General features: G+C 48.8%; 10 protein-coding genes across 10 annotated transcripts; 5 read left to right on the top strand and 5 right to left on the bottom strand.

Moving 5' to 3' along the window:
- Window positions 1-1,283: 1,283 nt before the first annotated feature.
- On the top strand, window positions 1,284-2,499 carry N7462_007145 (uncharacterized protein; the record flags this gene model as incomplete). The annotated part of the gene is made up of 6 exons (XM_057078863.1): window positions 1,284-1,652; window positions 1,718-1,822; window positions 1,884-1,988; window positions 2,043-2,159; window positions 2,224-2,334; window positions 2,392-2,499. The coding sequence occupies 6 exons, from the start codon at window positions 1,284-1,286 to the stop codon at window positions 2,497-2,499; spliced, it is 915 nt and encodes a 304-aa protein (XP_056931533.1).
- A 592-nt stretch (window positions 2,500-3,091) lies between these two features.
- Window positions 3,092-4,156, bottom strand: N7462_007146 (nitronate monooxygenase; the record flags this gene model as incomplete). Its single annotated transcript, XM_057078864.1, has 1 exon — window positions 3,092-4,156. The coding sequence occupies one exon, from the start codon at window positions 4,154-4,156 to the stop codon at window positions 3,092-3,094; it is 1,065 nt and encodes a 354-aa protein (XP_056931534.1).
- A 260-nt stretch (window positions 4,157-4,416) lies between these two features.
- On the top strand, window positions 4,417-6,066 carry N7462_007147 (uncharacterized protein; the record flags this gene model as incomplete). Its single annotated transcript, XM_057078865.1, has 1 exon — window positions 4,417-6,066. The coding sequence occupies one exon, from the start codon at window positions 4,417-4,419 to the stop codon at window positions 6,064-6,066; it is 1,650 nt and encodes a 549-aa protein (XP_056931535.1).
- A 481-nt stretch (window positions 6,067-6,547) lies between these two features.
- On the top strand, window positions 6,548-8,214 carry N7462_007148 (MFS transporter; the record flags this gene model as incomplete). The annotated part of the gene is made up of 4 exons (XM_057078866.1): window positions 6,548-6,672; window positions 6,735-7,721; window positions 7,783-7,914; window positions 7,977-8,214. The coding sequence occupies 4 exons, from the start codon at window positions 6,548-6,550 to the stop codon at window positions 8,212-8,214; spliced, it is 1,482 nt and encodes a 493-aa protein (XP_056931536.1).
- A 242-nt stretch (window positions 8,215-8,456) lies between these two features.
- Window positions 8,457-10,040, bottom strand: N7462_007149 (flavin monoamine oxidase family protein; the record flags this gene model as incomplete). Its single annotated transcript, XM_057078867.1, has 1 exon — window positions 8,457-10,040. One exon carries the CDS (start codon window positions 10,038-10,040, stop codon window positions 8,457-8,459), a length of 1,584 nt encoding a protein of 527 aa, XP_056931537.1.
- Window positions 10,041-11,521: 1,481 nt separating this feature from the next.
- N7462_007150 (glycoside hydrolase family protein) lies at window positions 11,522-12,340 on the top strand (the record flags this gene model as incomplete). Its single annotated transcript, XM_057078868.1, has 1 exon — window positions 11,522-12,340. The coding sequence occupies one exon, from the start codon at window positions 11,522-11,524 to the stop codon at window positions 12,338-12,340; it is 819 nt and encodes a 272-aa protein (XP_056931538.1).
- Window positions 12,341-12,997: 657 nt separating this feature from the next.
- N7462_007151 (uncharacterized protein) lies at window positions 12,998-13,929 on the top strand (the record flags this gene model as incomplete). Its single annotated transcript, XM_057078869.1, has 2 exons — window positions 12,998-13,043; window positions 13,340-13,929. The coding sequence occupies 2 exons, from the start codon at window positions 12,998-13,000 to the stop codon at window positions 13,927-13,929; spliced, it is 636 nt and encodes a 211-aa protein (XP_056931539.1).
- A 256-nt stretch (window positions 13,930-14,185) lies between these two features.
- On the bottom strand, window positions 14,186-15,010 carry N7462_007152 (uncharacterized protein; the record flags this gene model as incomplete). Its single annotated transcript, XM_057078870.1, has 3 exons — window positions 14,186-14,341; window positions 14,406-14,923; window positions 14,998-15,010. 3 exons carry the CDS (start codon window positions 15,008-15,010, stop codon window positions 14,186-14,188), a joined length of 687 nt encoding a protein of 228 aa, XP_056931540.1.
- A 562-nt stretch (window positions 15,011-15,572) lies between these two features.
- N7462_007153 (MFS transporter) lies at window positions 15,573-17,185 on the bottom strand (the record flags this gene model as incomplete). Its single annotated transcript, XM_057078871.1, has 2 exons — window positions 15,573-16,489; window positions 16,549-17,185. Coding segments are annotated over 2 exons (1,554 nt in total), but the record flags the coding sequence as incomplete, so codon positions are not given.
- Window positions 17,186-18,865: 1,680 nt separating this feature from the next.
- N7462_007154 (uncharacterized protein) lies at window positions 18,866-20,794 on the bottom strand (the record flags this gene model as incomplete). The annotated part of the gene is made up of 6 exons (XM_057078872.1): window positions 18,866-19,878; window positions 19,942-20,194; window positions 20,251-20,301; window positions 20,358-20,498; window positions 20,570-20,624; window positions 20,667-20,794. 6 exons carry the CDS (start codon window positions 20,792-20,794, stop codon window positions 18,866-18,868), a joined length of 1,641 nt encoding a protein of 546 aa, XP_056931542.1.
- Between the last annotated feature and the right edge of the window lie 535 nt (window positions 20,795-21,329).

Raw genomic sequence — 21,329 nt, forward strand, 5'->3', positions numbered from 1 at the left:
ATAATTTGTAAAAATCATTGTTGCCTGCCGGTAATTCCAAAGTTCGACATCTAGTTGAAAATAAAAGCCTCCTTCAGCGAGATGTCGTCGATCCTCATACAAAGATGCCTGAAACACGTAGCAATCGAAATTTTAGAGTAGATTCTGGTCGAGAACACCCAGCGCACTTCAGGGGGTTGATGGGTTATCCAATGGCTCAGTGTGGGGTACCTGTACACGTAAATATCTTCCAACCGTATCTCCGCAAAGTGGTCCTTTAAACGCAATCGCCGATCACCTGTGAGATGCTTTTGTTGTAAAAGTAACTGCATTTTGTCCGTATAACTGGCTCTTTAGTTCATAATTGAGGGTGGCCTCGATATCAGCGGGAGGAGAGAGGATCCGGGGCCGCGTGTAGGAGCGACGATCAGCTTCAGGGCTCCGACGAAACGCCAGCCAACCGAACGAATGAATCAGCTTACGTACCGCGGTGGACGAATACATTGTGGATCCTCTGGGGCACAGAATGAGTATGTCAATGTCGAATTATCTGGATTCGTGGCCATGTGGAGTATCAGCCCGATTCTTGGCGACGATCGTTTAGTTCTAAATTAAGCTCTGGCAAGCAAAAGACTTCAAAAGGGTGAATGAGCTATGATGTAGTTCCCCAGATCACAGAGCCCCATAATTTCTCCATAGATCCGGGAGTGGCGTTGCTCTATGTAACTTCTGTGGATGCGCTGCACATTATGTTGGTGGAACGGGGAAGAACCTTCAGGTTCAACATGTTGTATTCACGGAATCAAAAATCTCTTATAAAGGGGAAAGACTAGCCTATGATGCACTGGTTGAGTTGCGATTGATTATTATGATAAAAAAAATATACTTCGTGATCACATTCTCCTTGATAATCAACTCACTGAATGAGACTGGCCTCTTGAGAAGCCTATATGAGTGGGCTAGAGAATGGCATCCACTGAAGAACAGAGAACATCTCCACATGAGACTTTCAATGGTACGTAGGAGAGCCCTGTACACGCGTAACATCATCATATCTGATTCCAGACCAAAGTTCATACAACGCGCGGCACGGAATAGCCATTCAGAAAGGGGCAATGATATACCCAAGCTCAAATTCCTTGAAGTAGATCTATAAGGGTGCCCGAAGATATGGCATAAAAGGGTGCATCATTCCACTCTATCCAGAAATCATCAATCACACATTCTCTTATATTTAACTATCTCATTCACCTACCAATTTTACACTTCGCTCTTTACCTCCATCATCCCCTTCAGCCGCTAAAATGAAGACCACTTTTATTGTTTCTGCCATGCTTGCTGGCCTTGCTATGGCTTCTCCCGCAAAACCCGCTCCTGGAGCCACCTGCAAGGTTGACACCGATTGCAAGCCCAACGAAAGCTGCAACAATGCCGGCAGCTGCATTGTCAACAAGATGACCCGTGAAGCTTCCCTGGCCCAGCTGGGCCAGGCCTGCCACGCCGATGGAGACTGCGTGAAGAATCTCCTCTGTGTGAAAGATGTCTGCTCTCCTTCCCAGAACAAGAGAGATATCCTTGCCCACCTGAACCAGGCTTGCAAGGCCACTGGTGACTGTGTGAAGGGTCTTGTTTGCGAACAAGAAATCTGCATTGCCCCCAAGAACAAGCGCAATGTAAGCTTCCTTGCCGGAGAATATGAATTTCAGTATCAGCTAGGCTAACTCTTTGCAATATAAAGACTCTTTCTGAGCTTGGTCAAATTTGCCAGATCACTGGTGACTGTGTAAAGGGCCTTGTCTGCGGCCAGGACAACAACTGCATTGCTCCTAAGAATAAGCGTGACGTAAGTTCATGGAAACCTGGTAAGACTAAATGAAACTAAGAGTTCATTCTTGTGTGAATAGGCTGGCAAATCCCAACTGGGCCAGCAATGCCAAGGCTCTAGTGATTGTGTCAAGGGACTCATGTGTGAGAAAGATGTTTGCCTTGCTCCCAAGAACAAGCGCGCCGTGAGTATCTTTCAATCTTGAACTGTGTGATGATTAAGTCTAAGACAAATATAGCAAAAGAGCTCTAGCCCTGACGCTTCACTTGGCCAGCAATGCCACACTACCGGTGACTGTGTGAAGGGACTGGTTTGTGAAAAGGACACCTGCATTGCTGCCAAGGATAAACGCGATGTGAGTGACTTTAAAGAATGAGGACTTTGGAAAAGCAACTAACCATTATCTTTATCTCCTCAAGAACACCAAGTCTCTGGTGAACCAGACTTGCCAGGTTACCGGTGACTGTGTTAAGGGTCTCGTTTGCAACCAGGACAACACCTGTGCTCTTCCCGACCAGAAGCGCTCTCTTGTAAGTCCAAAGCCAGTTTCTATCACATTAAGGAAATAAAGGGCTAAATATAAGCAGAACTACAACAAGTGCGAGACTGACGCTGACTGTGATGGCTCCGAGAACCTGACCTGCCAAGACATCAAGGGCGAGAAGGTCTGCGCTGTTACCCTCTCTTCCAACTAAACCCCTAGTATTGTGGGCAACTAGTATATTCTTGGTGGATCTCTGTTGTTATATACTTTGTCACTAGCACTTGAACATATCATAGACGGATATTGCAAGGCTGGTAGACCTTCCTTTTTCTCCACTCTGCTGAGTGTCCTCTTTTCTTCCTACCAATAATGGAATTACAAATATTGTTGCTGTCATGCACAGAGTACGCATTCAATTGTAGATTGATATATCCTCAAAAGCCCAACTTAATTTTGTCTTACCTGTATCAAAGAGCGACTGCTCTCACAATAAACTGAAAACGTATAAGAATGACAGAGTACTGCTTGCAGTGACTACCTCATCTGAGAAGGTTGTAATTATGTTTTGCAAAAAGCAAAAGCCGGTGTTCTATGTTGAAAATACTTAGTTTAGCTTACTTTTGTGGAGAAAAGATTTTCTCACATGACAATCTTTCGCTCATGAGTGAAGAGGACGCGTGTGCTTGGCTCTGGAAAATCATTGATCCATTTACAGCTGCCAAGGTAATGAACTAAGTGCTGGAAAGCCTTATTATGAGATATCACACATGACCGACATATGAGATGGGATCCATCTAGTCAGATTATCTTGTTCCTAATGATTGAATTCTCTCCAAGGCCTCCTTTTGGACATCTTGGACAATATCTCCTGCTCCTGATATATTGTGAATAAGACCGACAGAAGCACCTGCATATGTTGCAAGCCGACCGCTGGATCCCCAACCCAAGTCCCCCTTCTTGAGAGCTTCATCATGCAGTTTCTTCAGGTCTTCAAAGGGTTTTCCTGCTTGGTACTCTAAAAAAGACTTGTTAATGATCGTCCTGGGACTGTATTCGACAGGCCAGCCAAAAGTTCCTCGAAGATGGTTGTAAAGTAAGGTCCGTGTCGTATTGACTGCACCATTGGAGGCCCGTATTATCTCATTTTGGTATCCCTGGCTAATACGTGCCTCGTGGGCAGCTAGGAATCGAGTCCCCATCACCGCACCCGAAGCTCCCAGACATAGTACAGCAGCGACTCCCCGACCATCGGCAATTCCTCCAGCTGCTAGTAGAGGAATATGACTGCGTGCCATTTCGTCTGCCACTTCCGGAAACAATGACATGATGCCCATCCCGTCCTTGGCCCGACCGTGGCCACCAGATTCCGAGCCTTGGACAACAACCACATCCGGTTTCTCGGAATTCAACAGCAGTTGTTTTGCCTCTGCGATGGTACCAATCTGAATCCATATCTGAGTTTCGGGTGACACTTGTCGGATCCTGCTGGACCAGTCATCGAACTCTGTCGGGCTCTTTTTTGGTGCATATAACCAGGCAGCGCACGGTTTGAATTTCTGAATAGCGGCGACCGCTGTATTGATGTCATCGCTCCATAGCTGAAATCCGACGCCGACTGGAAGCAGCCAACTGGTGGATGGCACGCCTTTGAAGGGAACCGATGAAGCACTCGTTTTTTCCAGCAGCTCTGCTACTTGCTTGAGGTCAGTTTCTGTATCCTGAGTTTTGACATTGGGCCCGATGAATCCCAGTCCGCCAGCGTGGGAAATCGCTAGAGCTAATGACGGGCCGGACATAACGCGCATTGGGGCTCCCACAATAAATGGGCTGGATGCCCACGCATAGCGGGAAAGTAACTTGGCAGCCATGGTGTAACACTGGAGAATAGTCGGGTACTGAGAGTGGATAGTTGCAAGAAGCAGATTCGTTATTTGATTCAAATGCAGGCTAGCATATGAAGGGTATCTCAGAATGGAGGGCCGAGGTATGAGATGAAGCGCGAAGCATGAATGAAGTAAGCGGGCCCGCAATATCCGCTCGAATTGAACTCCACTTTTTGCCGCAACACCCGCTACTTCCATCTCCTAACTCCCTGGTTTGCCAGTTTTTCGAGAGCAACCGGCCCATTATGCAGGCCTTGAAACGGAAACGCTCTCGCTTAGCCTGCAAGCCCTGCCGGGAGCGTAAGCGTAAGTGTGACGGGGGTGATCCGTGCATTACGTGCACGGAATGGGGCTATGAGTGTTACTATGAGGCTCGCCACAGGAAGTCCCGGGCAACCACGAACACGACGCCCGACCATCAACCGACGTCGATACCCCCGCTACAACCTAGCACTGGACTGAATGCAACTGATTCAGATACAGGCAGATTGGTTCGGCGTCTAGAGGCTAATTCCGGAGCGGCCTTCGTCAGGAAGCTTGGCCTCAAGATTGATCCAGCCAAGGCGCCGAAGCTTAGCCTTTTTGGATGGAATATCGGCGCAAGACAGGGATCGCAATATCATTCAACGTCTTCACCACAAATCATTGAGATTACCTCATTCGAGCACATGAAATCTCTGGCTGAGACCTACTTTGATAAAGTGGACCCTTGCTATGGTTTCATCGATCGCCGTCTTTATTTTGAGCGACTGAACTTGCGTTGGCAATTATCGCTCGTACCCAAAATCTATGACAGCGTACTCGCTGGCGTCGCTGCTTTGGGATGCCTTTTCTCTCAGCGGAATGCCACAATCATAGAGCTACACCTTGTTCACCTGGCTCGTATCACTTTGGATATGTACCAACTGAATGGGTCCCCATCTATAGATCTGCTTACAGGATGGGCCCTGCGATCCATTTACCTTCGAATGACCGACTCGCCACATTCGACCTGGATAGCCAGTTCCACTTTGATGCATCTTGTGGAGGCATCCGGACTTCATCCCGAGTCGCTTTCGGTTCTCCCTCCTAGCGCACAATGTGAGCCAGAAATTCAACGGCGACTGGTTGGAGTTGCGCACCATTTGAACGTATGGACCTCATTTGATCTAGGGCTATCTCGAGTTTCATTTCAAAAGAATGACTTGCCATCCTTACCATCCCCCAAACCTGGCGATTATACCGCCGAAGTCCTGGGGCTTCTACCAGTATCGGTTAGTTTAGATCCGGGCATGGCAAAGGACGAAACGGATCTCACATCTACGCTGTCTGATCTGCTCGATGGAAGCCACACCCAGCCACCATCAGTCATGGCACAATGCAACCTCGTACTCTGCATACTCCGAAGAATCCATATCCAGAACCTCGATGTCACCTCGGATCTCGCAGAGAAAGCTTTACGACTGTTGAAGAAAAGTCTCGGCTGTGCTCGGAGTATGATTGAAGACTGCTCGCCCTGGCATCAGGTTGCTAATGTGCCATTCCACATTATATGTGTTCTTCTTGTGATGGACACGCGCTCTTCTCTTGCGATGCTTCCCGAGGCCATGCAGACTCTGAAATTGGTTGCTTCCACATACGATACCGAAACAATGAGAGAAGCTTGCAGCGCCGCATATCTGCTCGTTATGCTGCATCAACAACGTAGAAAAGAGGATATAGCAATATTTGGGGAAGCACTGAGTGTTAACGAACAGCCAATGCAAGATACTCCACCACAGTTAGACCCGAACTCTGAGGAATATTCTTGGCTTGGAGCGCTGGTCGCTGATCTACCGGGGCTACAAAGAATTGATCTGGATCAATTTCTAAATGTTGACGTGATTGATAGTTCCTTTTTGAGCAATCCTATATGATGGCGAAGAACGATGGCCCCATTTTGCTTTTGTTGCTCTATAAGTTTTTGTCTCATGATAAACGAAAATTAGCACAATTTTCGATATGAAAATGATTAGCGCTTTGATTCAATTAGTCCCTGAACTACTGTGATGGAATGGGACGCAAATTATGGACAGAGCAGCCGCGGCTAAAAAGCGGGAATGGTCCGCAAACTCCAGTCCGCCATTGCCGCAAAAGCCGTATACCCACCCGCATTTTTAAACCAACAGGTGTCGAAAGACATGCCTTCCTCTCGGTCCTGAGATTTCGCCTTCAATTTATGAGGGCTCGAAAATTAATTTAATTTCTATCTCTTTCGATGTTATCATGTGCAGAACCTGATTCGGCTTCACTTTAGACACCTTTTTTACCCCATCAAAGTTGTGCAAGCTCTATTATCTGGCACCTATCAGCCTGTAGAGTTTTCAGGCTTCAATACAGCTTCATATGAATGGAAAAATGACCTTGAATATGGGCAGGGGCAGGCCCATTCCGCAGCCACTACCTGATCCCAAGGATTATGTTGTTGAGTTTGACGGCCCTGAAGACCCAAACCACCCTTTCAACTGGGACTCTTTAATCAAGTACGATCGCAGCTTCTACATTATTCATGCTTCTTGATATGCTAACATTCTATCTCACCCAGACTTTTTACTTCCATTCTTGTTTGCAGCGGCACCTTCATCGTGTCCTTTACCAGCGCGGTCTTCGCCCCAGGCATCGAGAGTGCCAGCAAGGAATTTGGAGTTGGAGTAGAAGTCTTAACACTGGGAACTACACTATATGTTCTTGGGTTTGCATGCGGGCCGGTAATATGGGCTCCTGCATCCGAGCTCCGTGGACGAAAATGGCCTCTGACAATTGCTTTGTTGGGTGGAGGGATCTTCACCATTGCATCTGCGGTTGCAAAGGACATCCAGACACTGATCATATGCCGCTTCTTTGCCGGAACCTGCGGCGCAAGCCAGCTTACTGTTGTACCTGGTGTATTGTCGGATATTTTCAATAACAAATACCGCGGGATGGCCATATCACTGTACGCTTTGACTGTCTTCGTGGGACCATTCTGCGCTCCATTCACAGGTGGTTTTATTGCGTCTAGCTACCTAGGTTGGAGATGGACTCTGTATATCCCGGCAATTCTTAGTCTGGTCAACGGGGCTCTCTCGGTTTTTTTCTTACGAGAAACATATGTGCCTTGTCTTCTCGTAGAGAAGGCCGCCAAACTTCGCCGGGAGACTAACAATTGGGGCATTCATGCGAAACAAGAACGACTTGAGGTCGACCCAAAGGAGCTGATAGAAAAGTTCTTCATCCGCCCTTTGAGGATGTTGGTTACAGAGCCGATCATCCTCCTTGTGTCGATGTACATGTCTTTTATCTATGGCCTGGTCTATGCGCTTCTTGAAGCTTACCCCTACGTTTTCGAGAATATCTACGGTATGAGACCAGGAGTCAGCGGTCTTCCATTCATAGGTTTGATTGTCGGTCAGGTAATTGCCTGCAGCTTCATTTTATCTCAGCATGCAAGCTATACCAAGAAACTGGTGGAAAATAAGAATGTCCCGGTTCCTGAATGGCGTCTCCGCCCAGCGCTACTCGGGGCCCCGATATTTACAATCGGTATATTCTGGTGGGATAGACCATTCTAATCTGGCAGAGACTCCTGACTAATTACTTCTCTCTTGTAATAGGTTTGGATGGACAGGTTTTACGCCAGCAATCCACTGGGCTGCTCCAACCGTTGCCGGAGGTTTCATTGGGTTCGGGGTCCTGTGCGTCTTTTTGCCATGTTTCAACTACCTGGTCGATGCTTACTTGCCGCTGTAAGTCCCCCAGGAACATAATTTGAAACTAATATGGGTTGAAAACTGATTTGGTGAAACAGAGCGGCGTCCACAGTGGCTGCGAATATCATCCTTCGTTCGTCAGTTGCGGCGGGGTTCCCTCTTTTCTCAAAACAAATGTTCGCCAATATGGGAGTTCAATGGGCCTGCACTCTACTTGGGTCTTTAGCCGGTATCATGATACCAATACCGTTCGCTTTCAGAATTTATGGCCCTTGGCTGAGGGGAAAGAGCAAATTATTCAAGAAGGTGGATTGTAAAGGGAAGCAGTTTTTGTAATTACTTTAGAAATTCAGAAGGGGGATTATGCTTTAGAGGACGTTCGATTCAGATCTAGTTGGTGCACATGATCTCTTGTTCATAAGCTTCATTAAGAGAAGGTCGAAAGGGACCATCTTGATTGGCTGCAAATTAGCATCAGATATGGTATCCTGCCGCTACATGCAACTCCTTTTCAGGAGTAATCTTGGAAAGGTTGAGCCAATAATGCCCCGGATTTAGTGTTGCGCATGTGTAGCAGTCTAAATAGCTATTTTGATCCCATGTCGGCGCGCCACACTTTTGGCAACCTCCTCTCCACTCCAGTATGCACCTGTGACAGTTCCAAGTCCGCCTAGAGGTGACGTGTGCTCCCCGGCAAACCAGATGCCCCGATCTTTTCCCATGCCCTCTCGAAGCACCTGGAAATGCTGTGCACAATTTCCAGAGCCCACTGGTAGATTGGCAAATGATCCGTTACCTGCGTGATCGTCATTTTGCCAATCGGTCGACAAATATTCCAACGGCTTACAGTCAGCAGAGGCGGAGTTGTAATTGGGTAATCGAGAATAATAGGGCTGGAAGTGCTCGTCAAGGTGTTTGAAATATTCATCTGAATTCTGCTTCAGTTTGCGGACAAGTTTAGTGATGTGATTGGCCCACGCCCCATAAACGAAGAACATGATGATAGGCTGGGATAATCTTTCAGGTAGGCCTGAAAAAGATACGATTTCAGTTCGCCACTTTTTGGGATTTATCTTGGCGGCATAATGAGGACGGAGAAAAAGCGATTCAATTGGGAAGGATGGGCCTTCGGTCCGGCGGGATTCAACTCCGCGAAAAGCGTCTTGCCCGGATACCCGAGTCTCCCAAAATGCCCGAGGAAACCGGATGAAAACTTTTTCAAGATTTCCGTATCCGATGCTGGAGATCGCGGTCGATAGGGCTGGTGTCAGAGGTGGCGAGAACACTGTCTCGTTACGCTTCAGCCAGCCCAACGGCGCCGTCACGACGACATCATCGAAGACATATCGGAAGCCATCTCCAGCTTCGATGGAAACCCCATGCGGGCCATTTGCGATCCGAGTCACCTCGCACCCGAGTCGCACCGTCGCCTTGTTTGCGACCGGAAGGAATAGATTATGCAGTATCTCCTTGAAAGTCGAGGCCACGAATAAGTTATCTAGACCATTTGTTAATACCAGCGGCTCAAAAATGATGGCATAAACTATAGCAGCCCTACTTCCTTCTAAACCAGCATCCAACCACATATTTTTGAGGCTCTGGTTTTCGCATTCGTCGCCCATGAAAGCCCCCCACATCTCAACTATTTGCAACATCAATGCCTCATAGGTCACTGGATCCTCGGCCCTCGGGCTTCTGGTCCTGACTTCCTTACGGAAGAACCCCATCATACTAGATGAATCCGAAATTGAGGTGGAATTCTGCCTACTATGTGCCATGGCCATCTCTAGGATCTCCCATACTTCCTCGTAGTAGGCCGTTGCTGTGTTATGGCTGAGCCAGTCCCCATCCGCGCCACAGACCGAGGACACGGCAGCACAACTTACGGTCGTGGCCTCTGCCTCCTCGGCAAGAGCCACGAAGGGGTTATTCTGGGTCCCATGGATCCAACTGGCGCCAAGATCAATTGGCAGACCAAGTTGAGAACTCTGATGTACTCGACCTCCAATGCGGTCTCGAGCCTCGAGAACTGTCACACTCAATCCTGCGGCGGCAAGTAGCTCGGCCGCTCGAAGTCCGCTTACACCAGCTCCTACGACGCAGACCTCTCGGGCGCGGTCTCCCGACCGGACTGGGTTCGCGCTGCCTGGGAAAGTGAACATTATTGGCGATGGGTAAGGCAGCAATTGATCTGCCTTGTGAATTGCGGAGTCAGGCATTCGATAAATGTTCAGGCGCTAACCCGGTGGAAAAGTATTCCCTGTGCCTTAACCGTTTTCTTCCCCGACCCAATGAGAAAAGACCTCAGACGTAAGACGCTAATAATGAACAAAAGCAAATAACTGACTAGCGAAGCGGGGTTTTTTTGCCTTTTGTAAAGAGCCACGACCTTTCGGGATCCGCTGCCCTGGCCAATCATCCGGTGCTGAGCATTCCTCAAGGGGGTGGATGTATACGTAACCCTGCTAGGGCTACTCGCCCTCCTCGGGGCTGCTTCGGACAGCTTATCTTGTCTAGTAGATACTGTTGCCCACTTGTAGCCTCTTCGGCTTCACATGAAGGAAAGGGTAAGGTCTGGGGAACTCGAATGAATGTATTTCATTAGCGAGAGCTTTCCCACAAGACTAGCTCGAGTACCATACAATCTGGCCTCGGTTTTCATGGTTCAAGAGATGTGTCAATTAAACGTGCACCAATGAGAACTGCGGTCTTGGCGGGACCCAAGCAAAATTCAATGGGCACCACCCGCTGGCCAATCCGTTAAGCGATGTACCCCGACCGTACCTTGCACCGCTAGCTTGGGCCCATGGTTTGTTAAATCACCTCCCCACTCTCGGGGCACACAAAGTCATCTTGGCCATAACTGTCCTTATAGTCCAGTGGACAGATAACACGTTCAAATTTCGTACCTCAGCTTAATAAAGCTTTATTATGAGCAGTATCTAGGAATTGAAATATCTATCTCGGATCAACTCGGATTAAATTTTCATTGTACCTAGGACAATGGACACATCACAATGCGTCTAGACGGGGCAGCCTGTTTCAGAATCAAACGTACACATGTTTCAGGTGGAGTTCAGTTCCTGTTGATCCTCGAAAAACGTTTTTCGATCTAGAATTCTCGCCCAGTAGATGTCTAGTTGCACATTGTGGGCCCCGCCTTCTGTGACGTTCTGGCCAGGGCCAAGTCAATTCAGAGCCAATTCCAGGCCAATGATCGGTCTAGTGCTGCCAGTTCCCAAACCATTCTCTACGCCACAATCGGCTTCCAGAGTCAATATTCTTCCTTTTTCTTGTCCACGAATGACAATGGGACCTTCTGGGTCCTTTCCATGTGGTGCAGCCCCGTCGAACTGTCTAGATCTAGAACGGCTGGGCAGCCATTCGTCAATTTCGGTGTATTTAATTCCCTGGCCTTCTCCTCCATTTCTTTGGTCCTTTTTCCTTCTCAGTCCACAGCAAGACCTACGTTCCTTTCCCATTCCTTCACTTCTCTAGCTCCTGTGCAGTGCACGGTCTAGCTCATTCCTTTCAACCAAACTTTCATTCTTGCGAGAACAGGCTTTCTCTGTATTTCCAATTCACATTTTCACTTCTTTTCGGTTACATCGTCGTCATTCGATAACCTGCCAAAAAGTCGACAATGGTCTCGTTCACTCACGTCTTCACTACTGCCGTTCTGGCTGCCTCGGCCCTGGCCCTTCCTCACCAGCCGCACTCTAAGTTGCACCGGCGCTCGACTGCCAACAACACGAGCAAGCGTGGTGCTGCCTACAATGACAACACTCTTGTGAGCCCCCTTGCGAGCACCGGTACTATCTCCTGGGCCTATAACTGGGGATCATCTTCCGGAGATTCGCTTCCCTCCGGCGTCGAATACTTCCCCATGCTTTGGGGTACCAACTTCCTCAGCGACTGGACCTCGAATGTCAATTCTGCCCTTTCAGCCGGTAGCAGCTCTATCCTCGGCTTCAACGAGCCTGACAACACTGCCCAAGCCAACCTGGGTACTCTCGAGGCGGCTTTGCTCTACAAGCAGTACATCACCCCCTATGGAAGCCAGGCCACCCTGATCAGCCCTGCCGTCACCTCTTCCAACGATGATGGTGAAGGCCTGAGCTGGTTGAAGACCTTCCTGACTGAGTGCGTTGGCTGCAACATCACCGGCATGGCAGTCCACTGGTATGGCGATTCGGTCGACGATTTCAAGTCCTTCATCGAGGAGGCCGAATCCACCGCCAGCGAGTTCAACCTTTCCGAACTTTGGGTTACGGAGTTTGCTCTGAACGCTGATATCGGCGGTATCTCGGACTTTGCCACTACCTCTTCTTTCATCTCCGAGGTTACCAGCTGGATGGACTCGAACACCAATGTGACTCGCTACTCCTACTTCTATTGCGCTGACAACTACCTTCTTACCGATGGAGCATTGAACGAGGCTGGTCAAACTTACGCTTCGTAAGTGTCGAGCAAGCTGCAGCAAGTCGAATGGCAAGCCGGAGCATAGATTTGAACTTTCTTTCTTTTGACGCTTTAGGCAGATATAACCTGTCTGCCCTGTCCAATTTTTACGTGTTACATAGATTATGATTTTCCTTTTCATGTTTCGGATCACAGTTGGAGGTTTGTCAATGGTCAAAGAAATGAACACAAAATCAAAACAATATAAGTGTTGTATCTTTTCTTTATGGCATATTTTCTTAGTGGTTTGGCCCCATCCATAGCGGGGCCATCTAATTTAGGACTAATTTAGGACGTAGTTAGATCGTTGGGGCGGCGAAGTCGTGGATTTAGGAACATCCAAGATCTCGGCAGCTAGCAGGATTATATTTCAGCTGAGTAATATTTGATCACCGCCAAAGAGATATGCATATGGTCCTTATAATAAAGTAGTATTTCCGGCGTGGACTCGCATTGAAGGTGGACAGATAATGCCATTTCGGCGATCTCATTTGCCGATTGGACAACAGACGAAGCGTCCGCGTTGCTCGGGCCGACACGAATTCTAGGGCTGTTTAGCCCCATTGAATAGGGCCAATTTGGCTATATTTCTTCAAACGTCATCACAAATCTTGGCACTGCGTTAAAGCACTTCTCGATCCACTACGGCGCTTACCCGATGGCGATTACTCGACTCACATCCAGCTCGCGACCCATATGGCCGCGTATGTCCTTCATAATTCAGCACGGCCTTCTTTTCATTCAAATAATTGATCGTGGCATATGCTTTTTTGCCCCAACGTCCTATTCCGTCTTCTCATAACCTGTATCAAACTTTTTTGGTGGATCTGAGCCCCCTTGAGCTACGTTTCCCCTCGTCATCAGCCTGCGTGATTGGCATGAGGATCGACACATCTCCATCTCGGCATATCAATCTATCAGAATCGAACCACTTTAAGTCTATGATTGGAAAATAGCTCCACAAGCTAGCAAATTAGTTAGAGTTCGAAATGATATATAGGACTTGCGAGCGAACCCCGATGTCTCGAGGCTGCCAAAAGAAATCCAGTCCTCACCAAGACAACGTGTCAACCAAGAGCCCAATCGACCTCCACCATTCACCATGAAGCTCACCCTGTTCACCTCCACCCTTTTTTGGCAGTGACTGCGCTTGCCGCCAGCGAGAGTACCGACACCGACACCAAGACAGCCGAGGGTGCGTCCATCCCCACGGCCATTACCCAGAGCGAGGACTCCTGGGCGTCTGAATTGTCTGCGGAGATGGAATCCCACACATTGACTGGCTCCGCGGCTGCCGAGGCTTCTGCTATTCAGAGCCGTCTGGATCAGATGATGGGAAACTGGACTCAGACTCTGACGATCACTACCACCAACTCCAACGGTAAGACTGTCACTGAGACCTCAATTATCGGTGGTGGCTCCTCTACCTCCACCACCGCTACTGGCACCAACTCGGATACTACGGGCACCTCTACTTCCACTTCCACCTCAACTGCCTCTAGCACCAACGGCGCCCTTGCCCAATCCACTCCTGTTGGCGTTGCTGCTGCTGGCATGGTCGCTATGATCGCCGCTCTCGCTGCTCTTTAGAGGCACCTGTCTCCTGGATTACTCAAGGAATCAACTCAATTTCGAAGATACTACACCTTTAGCTAGAAAGAGGAAAGGATTGATCTTATAATACCCAGTGGCTCAGAGGGGGGTTTCTCCAATATTTCGCTGTCATGCAATACTCATGTAGGCTAATGCAAAACATATTTCCCGAGTAGAATATGAACTCTAATACACAACGTATCTGTCCACTAAGTTAATCACACTATCAATAAATCAACATCACGATTAAATATCAACTCCAGGTGTGCGCGCGGTTCCTTGTGGTCCCATTCGAAGATTTATGGAATAAGCTTTTTCGCAGGCTAACCGATTCACGAGTGCGCGCAAACTTAGGCACCGGAGGGCCGTTAGAAAACGCGTCATTTCTGAAATCCTCATCTGTAAGTCTCTACAGCGAAATTAGTATGTGAATTGAACCTCCAAGATGGGGCTTTTTCCCGGTCACTACGCACTGTGCCAGGAAGACGCCTGAACCTCCCATGCTCATCCATCATGTTCGGTCCTTCTTGGTAATCGTAAAATTGGCCGGCTCTATCAGTTGACCCTGGCGGGTAATATGCCACTCCGTCGAGGGGACGATGGCTGTCTAAGCAATCTCTGATCTTATCAGCAGGTGTAGCTCGCAGCGCCTCCGCATTGGAGCTTTTCACGGCGTCTAATGGGCTGTATTTGATGAACCGATTCCGTGCTCTCGTGGCAGCATCAAATGGACCCTCGTGGTGGAATGTGTAAGGCGATGTATGATCTAATCCATCAATGGTATCTGTCGGAACTAGTCGCGAAGGACGAGTGCCTTGGTGCGTTCGAGATCGCCGCCGGCGGGATTGAGGTTTACTCTTCATGGCCTTTTCCGCATCGGTTTTGGGAGTATATTCGGACGACGATATCAATGGTGTTGTACTGGTGTTGATGTTGGTGTTTGAGCTTCGGCAAACCATGCCCGAGGAATTATGGTTGGATTTGGGTTCAACTAGCGATTATTAGTCTTGATTCCTATTTAAAAAATCCGGATTCGAGTCAACATTGACTCCAAAATATACATACGAAAATGATCCATTATCGCGGAGGTAGCCGGGGTCGCAGGCTGCGGAGATTGATACATAGAAAATTAAACCAGCATTGGATTGGGTATGGAACTCTGTTATGTGCTCAGGGAATGCCGAAAGTGCTTCTATTCTTAGGAGGACGCGACGTAGTTGTGGGCAATACGGCCCGCTCTGCTTTAGGATTGACGGCAGATGTGGCTGGCCACGCGTCGCATATGACGACGCTATCCGAATACTGGCAAATAGAGTCAATATAATATTCAGCATAGCCAAACGCTAATTTGCCCATTCCTATGTAATTTTTCTTTCCCTGGCGATTGGCCTTCTTTTCAAGCTCGTTTACCACAACGGCTGTGTATCTCTTGGCGACTTTTGCCCCGTGTAGGCAACAGGAATATTCAACGCCACTGTGATCAGTCAGACTTGTCATGAATGTGCGAAGTTTATAACCAAAGTCACTTCCTATAATATTTGACGACTCTCCTGATCGTTGTATTTATTATCCCTTAGAAAAAGGAATTCTATATTTGATAAACATTGTCCACTAACTCGCTATCAATGCCGTCCGTGACATCATACTCGAAAGCTTGTTTTTGCCCGCGCTCTTAGCTTTTCACCATATACCCAAATCACCAAGGGAGCTGGTAACCCCACAAATAGACCAATGAACGCGATGGTACTATTTCCCCACCCGTAGCCTAGAACCCGGTACATGTGCGGTGCAAAAAGGGGGAACAAAAAAGCAGTCATGCTGCGCAAGAACTGCGAGGCAGCACCAGCACTTCCCGTATGCTCTGGAAATGCCTCCATCACGTACGCCTGAAGTGGCATGCCGGTGATCTGCATACCAAGCATGGTGATAAAAACTCCGATGTCTACAATGGCCCAGTGAAGCCGATACTGAGCGGCCCAACCATAAAGAAACAATCCGATAGGCCCTAGGAGAGCGCCTGGAAAGATGCAGGGCGTGCGCAGCTCGGGAGTGTGGTCCCCGTCCCTTCTCCTGGCTTTGAGTCGGTGATACAGGCAGTCCATGAGTTTGGCACAAATCTGGCTGCCCGCAATCTCCCCTAGTGCGACGGCAATATAGTGTAGACCGCTGATCTGAATAGACTGGTGGTACTGGGTAGTCCAAAGATCGGAAAATGTCGACAGTACAATATAAAGAATGCCATAGTAGAATGCGGAGATTATTGAAGCGATTTGCATAATGGGATTGAGGACAAGAAGGCATAAGGGCCGAATGAGAGCCTGTCCAAGCACTCTCGCTGGCGACTTGTTCGCTTGCAGACGCTCATTTAGTGTGTAATACCTTGAATCGCCGGTTTCCCGTCTGATCCTTTCAGCTCGGCGTTGAAGAATCAGGGGCGCGTAGGTTTCTTGGAAAACAGAGAATGCAACCAATATCATCGCGGCCTGGAAAATAGATGTCGCCCAGAACATCCACCGCCAAGTGGTGCGGTCAGCCATGAAGCCACCGATTATTGGCCCTATATGCCACGGTCAGTCCGATATGGTCGAAATGAGCAAGGTCACCCTTAGTTCTCACCAACTGCCGCACCGAGTAAAGGAATTAGCAGATATACACCAAGAGAGCGGCCTCGTTGTTCGGGTCGCCAGACATCACTCAAAACCCCATTAGCCAAGGCGTAGATAGCGCTTGCTCCGAAGCCCGCCAGAAAGCGCGACGCAATCAGCATCTCCTTGCTAGTGGCGAATCCACAAGCGATATTCCAGACCAGAAACCACACGTTCGACGCATGCAGAATCGGCTGGCGACCGTATACTTCAGATAGCGGACCAATCACCAAGGGGCCTAATGCCGTTGCTAGTAGATAGATGGAAAGGGCCATGGCCGACTCTGTCGAACTCATACCGAATTCCTTAGCGATTGTTGATAAGGCTGGCGCCATGATGGTCGACACCATGATGCGATTAAACCCCGTTGCAGAAAGCACATCTGTGATGGCCCATTTATGACCAGTACGCCAGTCTTTCGGGTTTTCTGCATCATACGGCTCTGCGAAAACAACAAGAAATGGATCATCTTGTTTACTGCCTCGGCTGGGGACAGGGACTAGCTCGACGTCATTTGGGACAACTAGCGCAATACCCTCAATATTTGCTTCGCGGTTCAAATTCGTCATTGTAATTTCGCTCACCAGCAAAATCTTTAAAGGGCGTGGCTACTGAACTGAAGGAAAATTCTGGGATCACTGAGGTATAAATGAAGAGGCGGATCAGATAAGACGAGGGATCCTCGGGGTCGGCTCCGACCGCTCGGACTTGGCACTCTCGGTCACCGAAGATCCGGGGTGCGTAGCCTCGTGGTATGATAAAGCTCTGTACTGGTTCTATGGGTTTGACTTCGGATCCGCAGATACAGCGATATTACATAGCTGAATTTTGCCTGGGTTACTGTGGTAAGCTTATCGTAGTCCTCATACATGATGTGTGATAGGATCATAACTCTTGATTCTTCTAAGATTAGACTATCCTGAATAACTAAAAGAGGGGGTTAATCACGTTGGTATCACGTGAGTCTCTCATACACATCAATACACGTCGGCTAGGCAGTCGTCATCGGCATGATAAACTTTCTCATGGAAACCCAAGATGGTAATGGTGCGAAGCTGGTAGGTGGTAAAGGTGATATCGCATTTCTCCAGAGGAGTTCATGACAACTAGGTTGAGGTAATGACATAAGCAGGCAACAATGGTAACATAAGATATCGCCTAGTCGATGGACAGCGAGGTCGTTCTTCTCCGACGTATAGACGAGGACCTAAGACAGGGGTTCTGTTACCACGTGACGATATCGTCACCCTTAGCTTATCACCATTCCATCATAGAGAATGAACTTCACCTTTACAACTCCCAATGACCCAGCTTCTTGTTACCAGGGTCGATATAACCAGTGAGACTATGTTACCCTCTAAGCCAGGTCACATGATTCCAGTGCACCTTCTTAGCTAGTTCAGAGATAACTAATAACATCACCTTTACATCTCCTGCCTCTTGTCACAGACTGGCTGCTTAATCTGGCCGTACCCATCTGTCCGACGTGACATGAGGTTGGTGCCTCGTTGGGAACTGCAAGGAGTCCTGGAGGGAGTTTGTGGAGCCTTGAGCACTGTCTTTACGGCAGTGGGGATTCTCAAATGTTCAAAGAGAGGTGCGAGGTGGTCCTGTATGAACTGCTTTGCCGCTGGGCGGAGGGTATTGACTTGAGCCGAGAGGCTGTCCTGAGCTTTGAGGCATGAGGTATAGTGGGTGTCGAGATTCGGATTTTAGGCACAGCTATCTTGAAAACGAGAAGGTTCTGAATGAGTGTAGGGTAATTTTCTGTATCTACTGCGTGAAGGATGGTGACCTGAACTTGGTGGACCTCCTCGAAGATATGGCGTAGATCAGGGCTAGCCGAACATGAGACAGACACGGAAAAGATCACCGGTCTTTATGTCGGTGCCCTTCTGCCAAAGTTAAGTTGGACAATATCCTTGTGACCGCGAAAAAAGGCGGCTAGAAATGCATCGCCATGCCGGCTACCTTGTGTTCACATAGTGTATTCACATAGGAGCCCAATGCTGTCATCTTTGGCCTCGTTTTCACAGGTCTACAAAATGGAGTTATAGATAATTTGAACGGCGAGCGATAGTCAGCTGAATGGATACTGACCTTACTTCTGATCTCAAACTGAAGTGGCGATGACCGGTAATATAGTTCACTCTAATCTGAACTGACATACAGTGATGAAGAGGGTTCTTTTTTATGAAGTCCCACACTGCTGAAGGACCAATTCTCATTCGTGCTTAATTCTTGGATTCTTTTATCTATATGATCCCCCCGCATATTGACCACTTCATCTAGTCTGTATTGCTATCGTAGAAACTATCCACTGTCCATCCCGTCACAGCACTGTAATCGGCCAGCGGCGTCGTGCCATGCAGCGTCTCCCAGTGTTTTCGGGGCCCGCATTCACGCAACTTCTCAGAATTGGCGTTGACGCAGCGGTGCTGCATAATAGCCGCGATGTTCTGACCCGCATCGCGGCCCTCGAACCAGGCGCCGTGCAGGAACCCGAAATACGTCGGACTAGTGGCTTCACCCGCGAACCATAGCCGCCCTGTATTGGCTCGCAGGTTCTCGTGCATTTCCAGCGTTGTGGATGGTGGCCAGTTTGAGTAGCTGCCGTAGGACCAGGGCTCAGTGCTCCAGCGTGGGTAGAGGAAGTCAGTTGGCTCGGGGATTTGCTTCCCCGGGAACATCTTACGGAGCACTGCCATAATATCTTGCTTGGTTTGTTCGTCAGACTGGCGTTCGGCACGCCAGGCGAGCTCGTTGGTCACGGTCACGAAGAGGATGTTGGAGTCCGGCAGGAACTCGGGCATTGAGAGTGATTGGAAGACCGGGTACCAGCCACGGAGGATGGGATCAGCGTAGAGGAAGTACTGCGTGTTGGTGGGCCAGAATGTTTCATTGAACTGCATGAAGATCTTGGTGTAGGTGCCCATGGTGAATTTCTGGATCGCCGTCTGCTTCCATTCCGGGAGGTCGGGCGTGAACTTCACGGCATCGTTCTGCAGCACACCCAAAGAAAAGGTGCAGATGGCATAGGCGGCACTGACACAGCTGCCGTCCTTGTTATGGATGGTCACACCATCATTGCTGTACTCAATCTCAGTGACCTCGGTGTTGAGATGGAGGCGCGGGTCGTTCTCCTTGAGGAATTCAGAGGCCATGCCCTTGATGATCGTATTGAAGCCACGCTGGTCAGTGACAAAGTTATCATGGTCGCTGAATCCATTCACAGTCAAATTATCACCAGCACAGCCATAGACAAGAGAGCTCTCCAGGGGAGTGAAGTTGTCTTCGAAGTCTATTTAACGGGGGTATCTAAGTTAATAAGGCTATTCTTCGCGTATGGGATAAAAATGCGTACCCCATTTCCACCAGTCCACCGCTTGTGCCAGCATATCATGTTTTTTCGGGTTCCAACCAGCCAAAGCGAGACCCGACTGGGCGGTTTGGTCCTGCAGGTTGTTGGTGAGAATCTCGCCAGCTTTGGCATTAGCAATATCGTAGGAATTGTCATATTCATCAAGTAGATGTCTATAATCATGGTATCCGTTCTCACTGTAAGTGGAGATATTGTCATAGTTGGAGTAGTGCGTTTTGAGGTGATATTTTTGGGCCTGCACGACATAATACATGAGAAGGGAGTTGATTTAAATCATGCAAACAGACATACCAGAGTCCAGATAGGATTCTGAGGACCACCTGGGTTGCCGAGGCCTTGCACCTATAAGATTATTCGAATGAGTCGCTATGCCTTGTATTTAGGAGAGCACATCATACCCAATTGGCACCCATCTCGATGGTATAAGGCTTTCCGGTCTTGGGGTTCCTACCAAAAGGCTTATGCCAAGCTCGACCGCCAATAGTGTCGCGGTATTCGAGGATTGCAAAATCATGAACAGAGGCATTGGTTAGGGCTTGCTGCAGGCTGTTAGATTTCCTTGCCCAGTCAGGATTGGAATGAGAGTCAACCAAGAAGAAGTTAAACTAACAGCTGCAGAGATACCAGCTATTCCACCTCCCCTGTTGTCATCGTAAGCTTGGTATCTACAGAAATATCAATGTTCCTCACACTCAATGGCTTCTTACAGAATCACAACCGTGGTCTTTTTACAAGTCCCCGCCTCCTGGGTCCTTGGCGAGTGTGGGACAGCTGCAGCAGGCTGAGCAACCCAGCTGGCAGCCGCAGCCAATAAGGAAAGATGTTGCAAATGCATCGCAGTGTGGAAGAAAGCTGTCAGAGCGATAGCGACCGAAGTTACGACGCGGGGACACGAGGCCCATAAATAAGCCATCGCGGAAGCTTCTCAAGGGCCGTGACGCAGCTGCTATCTCCCAATTCATGACATGAAGGGGAATATCCACAAATCGGTGATAAGGGAAGCATGATCGACAGGGCCCCATGTAACCTCTGCAGAGATCTGAAGAAGCGAGCGATGCGGGATCGGGCAGGTACACGCGCCGGACTATATTGCGGCACCGATGCATCGTGATGATCCACACTACTGCCCTCGCGTGGACAGGGTGGGACAAGACAGTCGGAGACTCCATAACTTGCGCGAATTCCTCCATTGTTGTCCCCCGCATCCCCGGATTTCAGGAAACAAAGTGGGCTTGGACTGGGGAATTGTGGTTCTCATTACGTGTGGTTTGGGATTGGGACTGTTCCGCCATCAGTATACGGAAGGGAGCAACAGCGAAACCGACAGTCCGAGTCTCGAGGCCCGATGAATTGCCGCGGGTAAGGTACTG

Source organism: Penicillium macrosclerotiorum (genome assembly GCF_028827735.1).
Source record: "Penicillium macrosclerotiorum strain IBT 26536 chromosome Unknown utg000007l_segment0_segment0, whole genome shotgun sequence".
NCBI classification, from domain to species: Eukaryota; Fungi; Ascomycota; class Eurotiomycetes; order Eurotiales; family Aspergillaceae; genus Penicillium; species Penicillium macrosclerotiorum.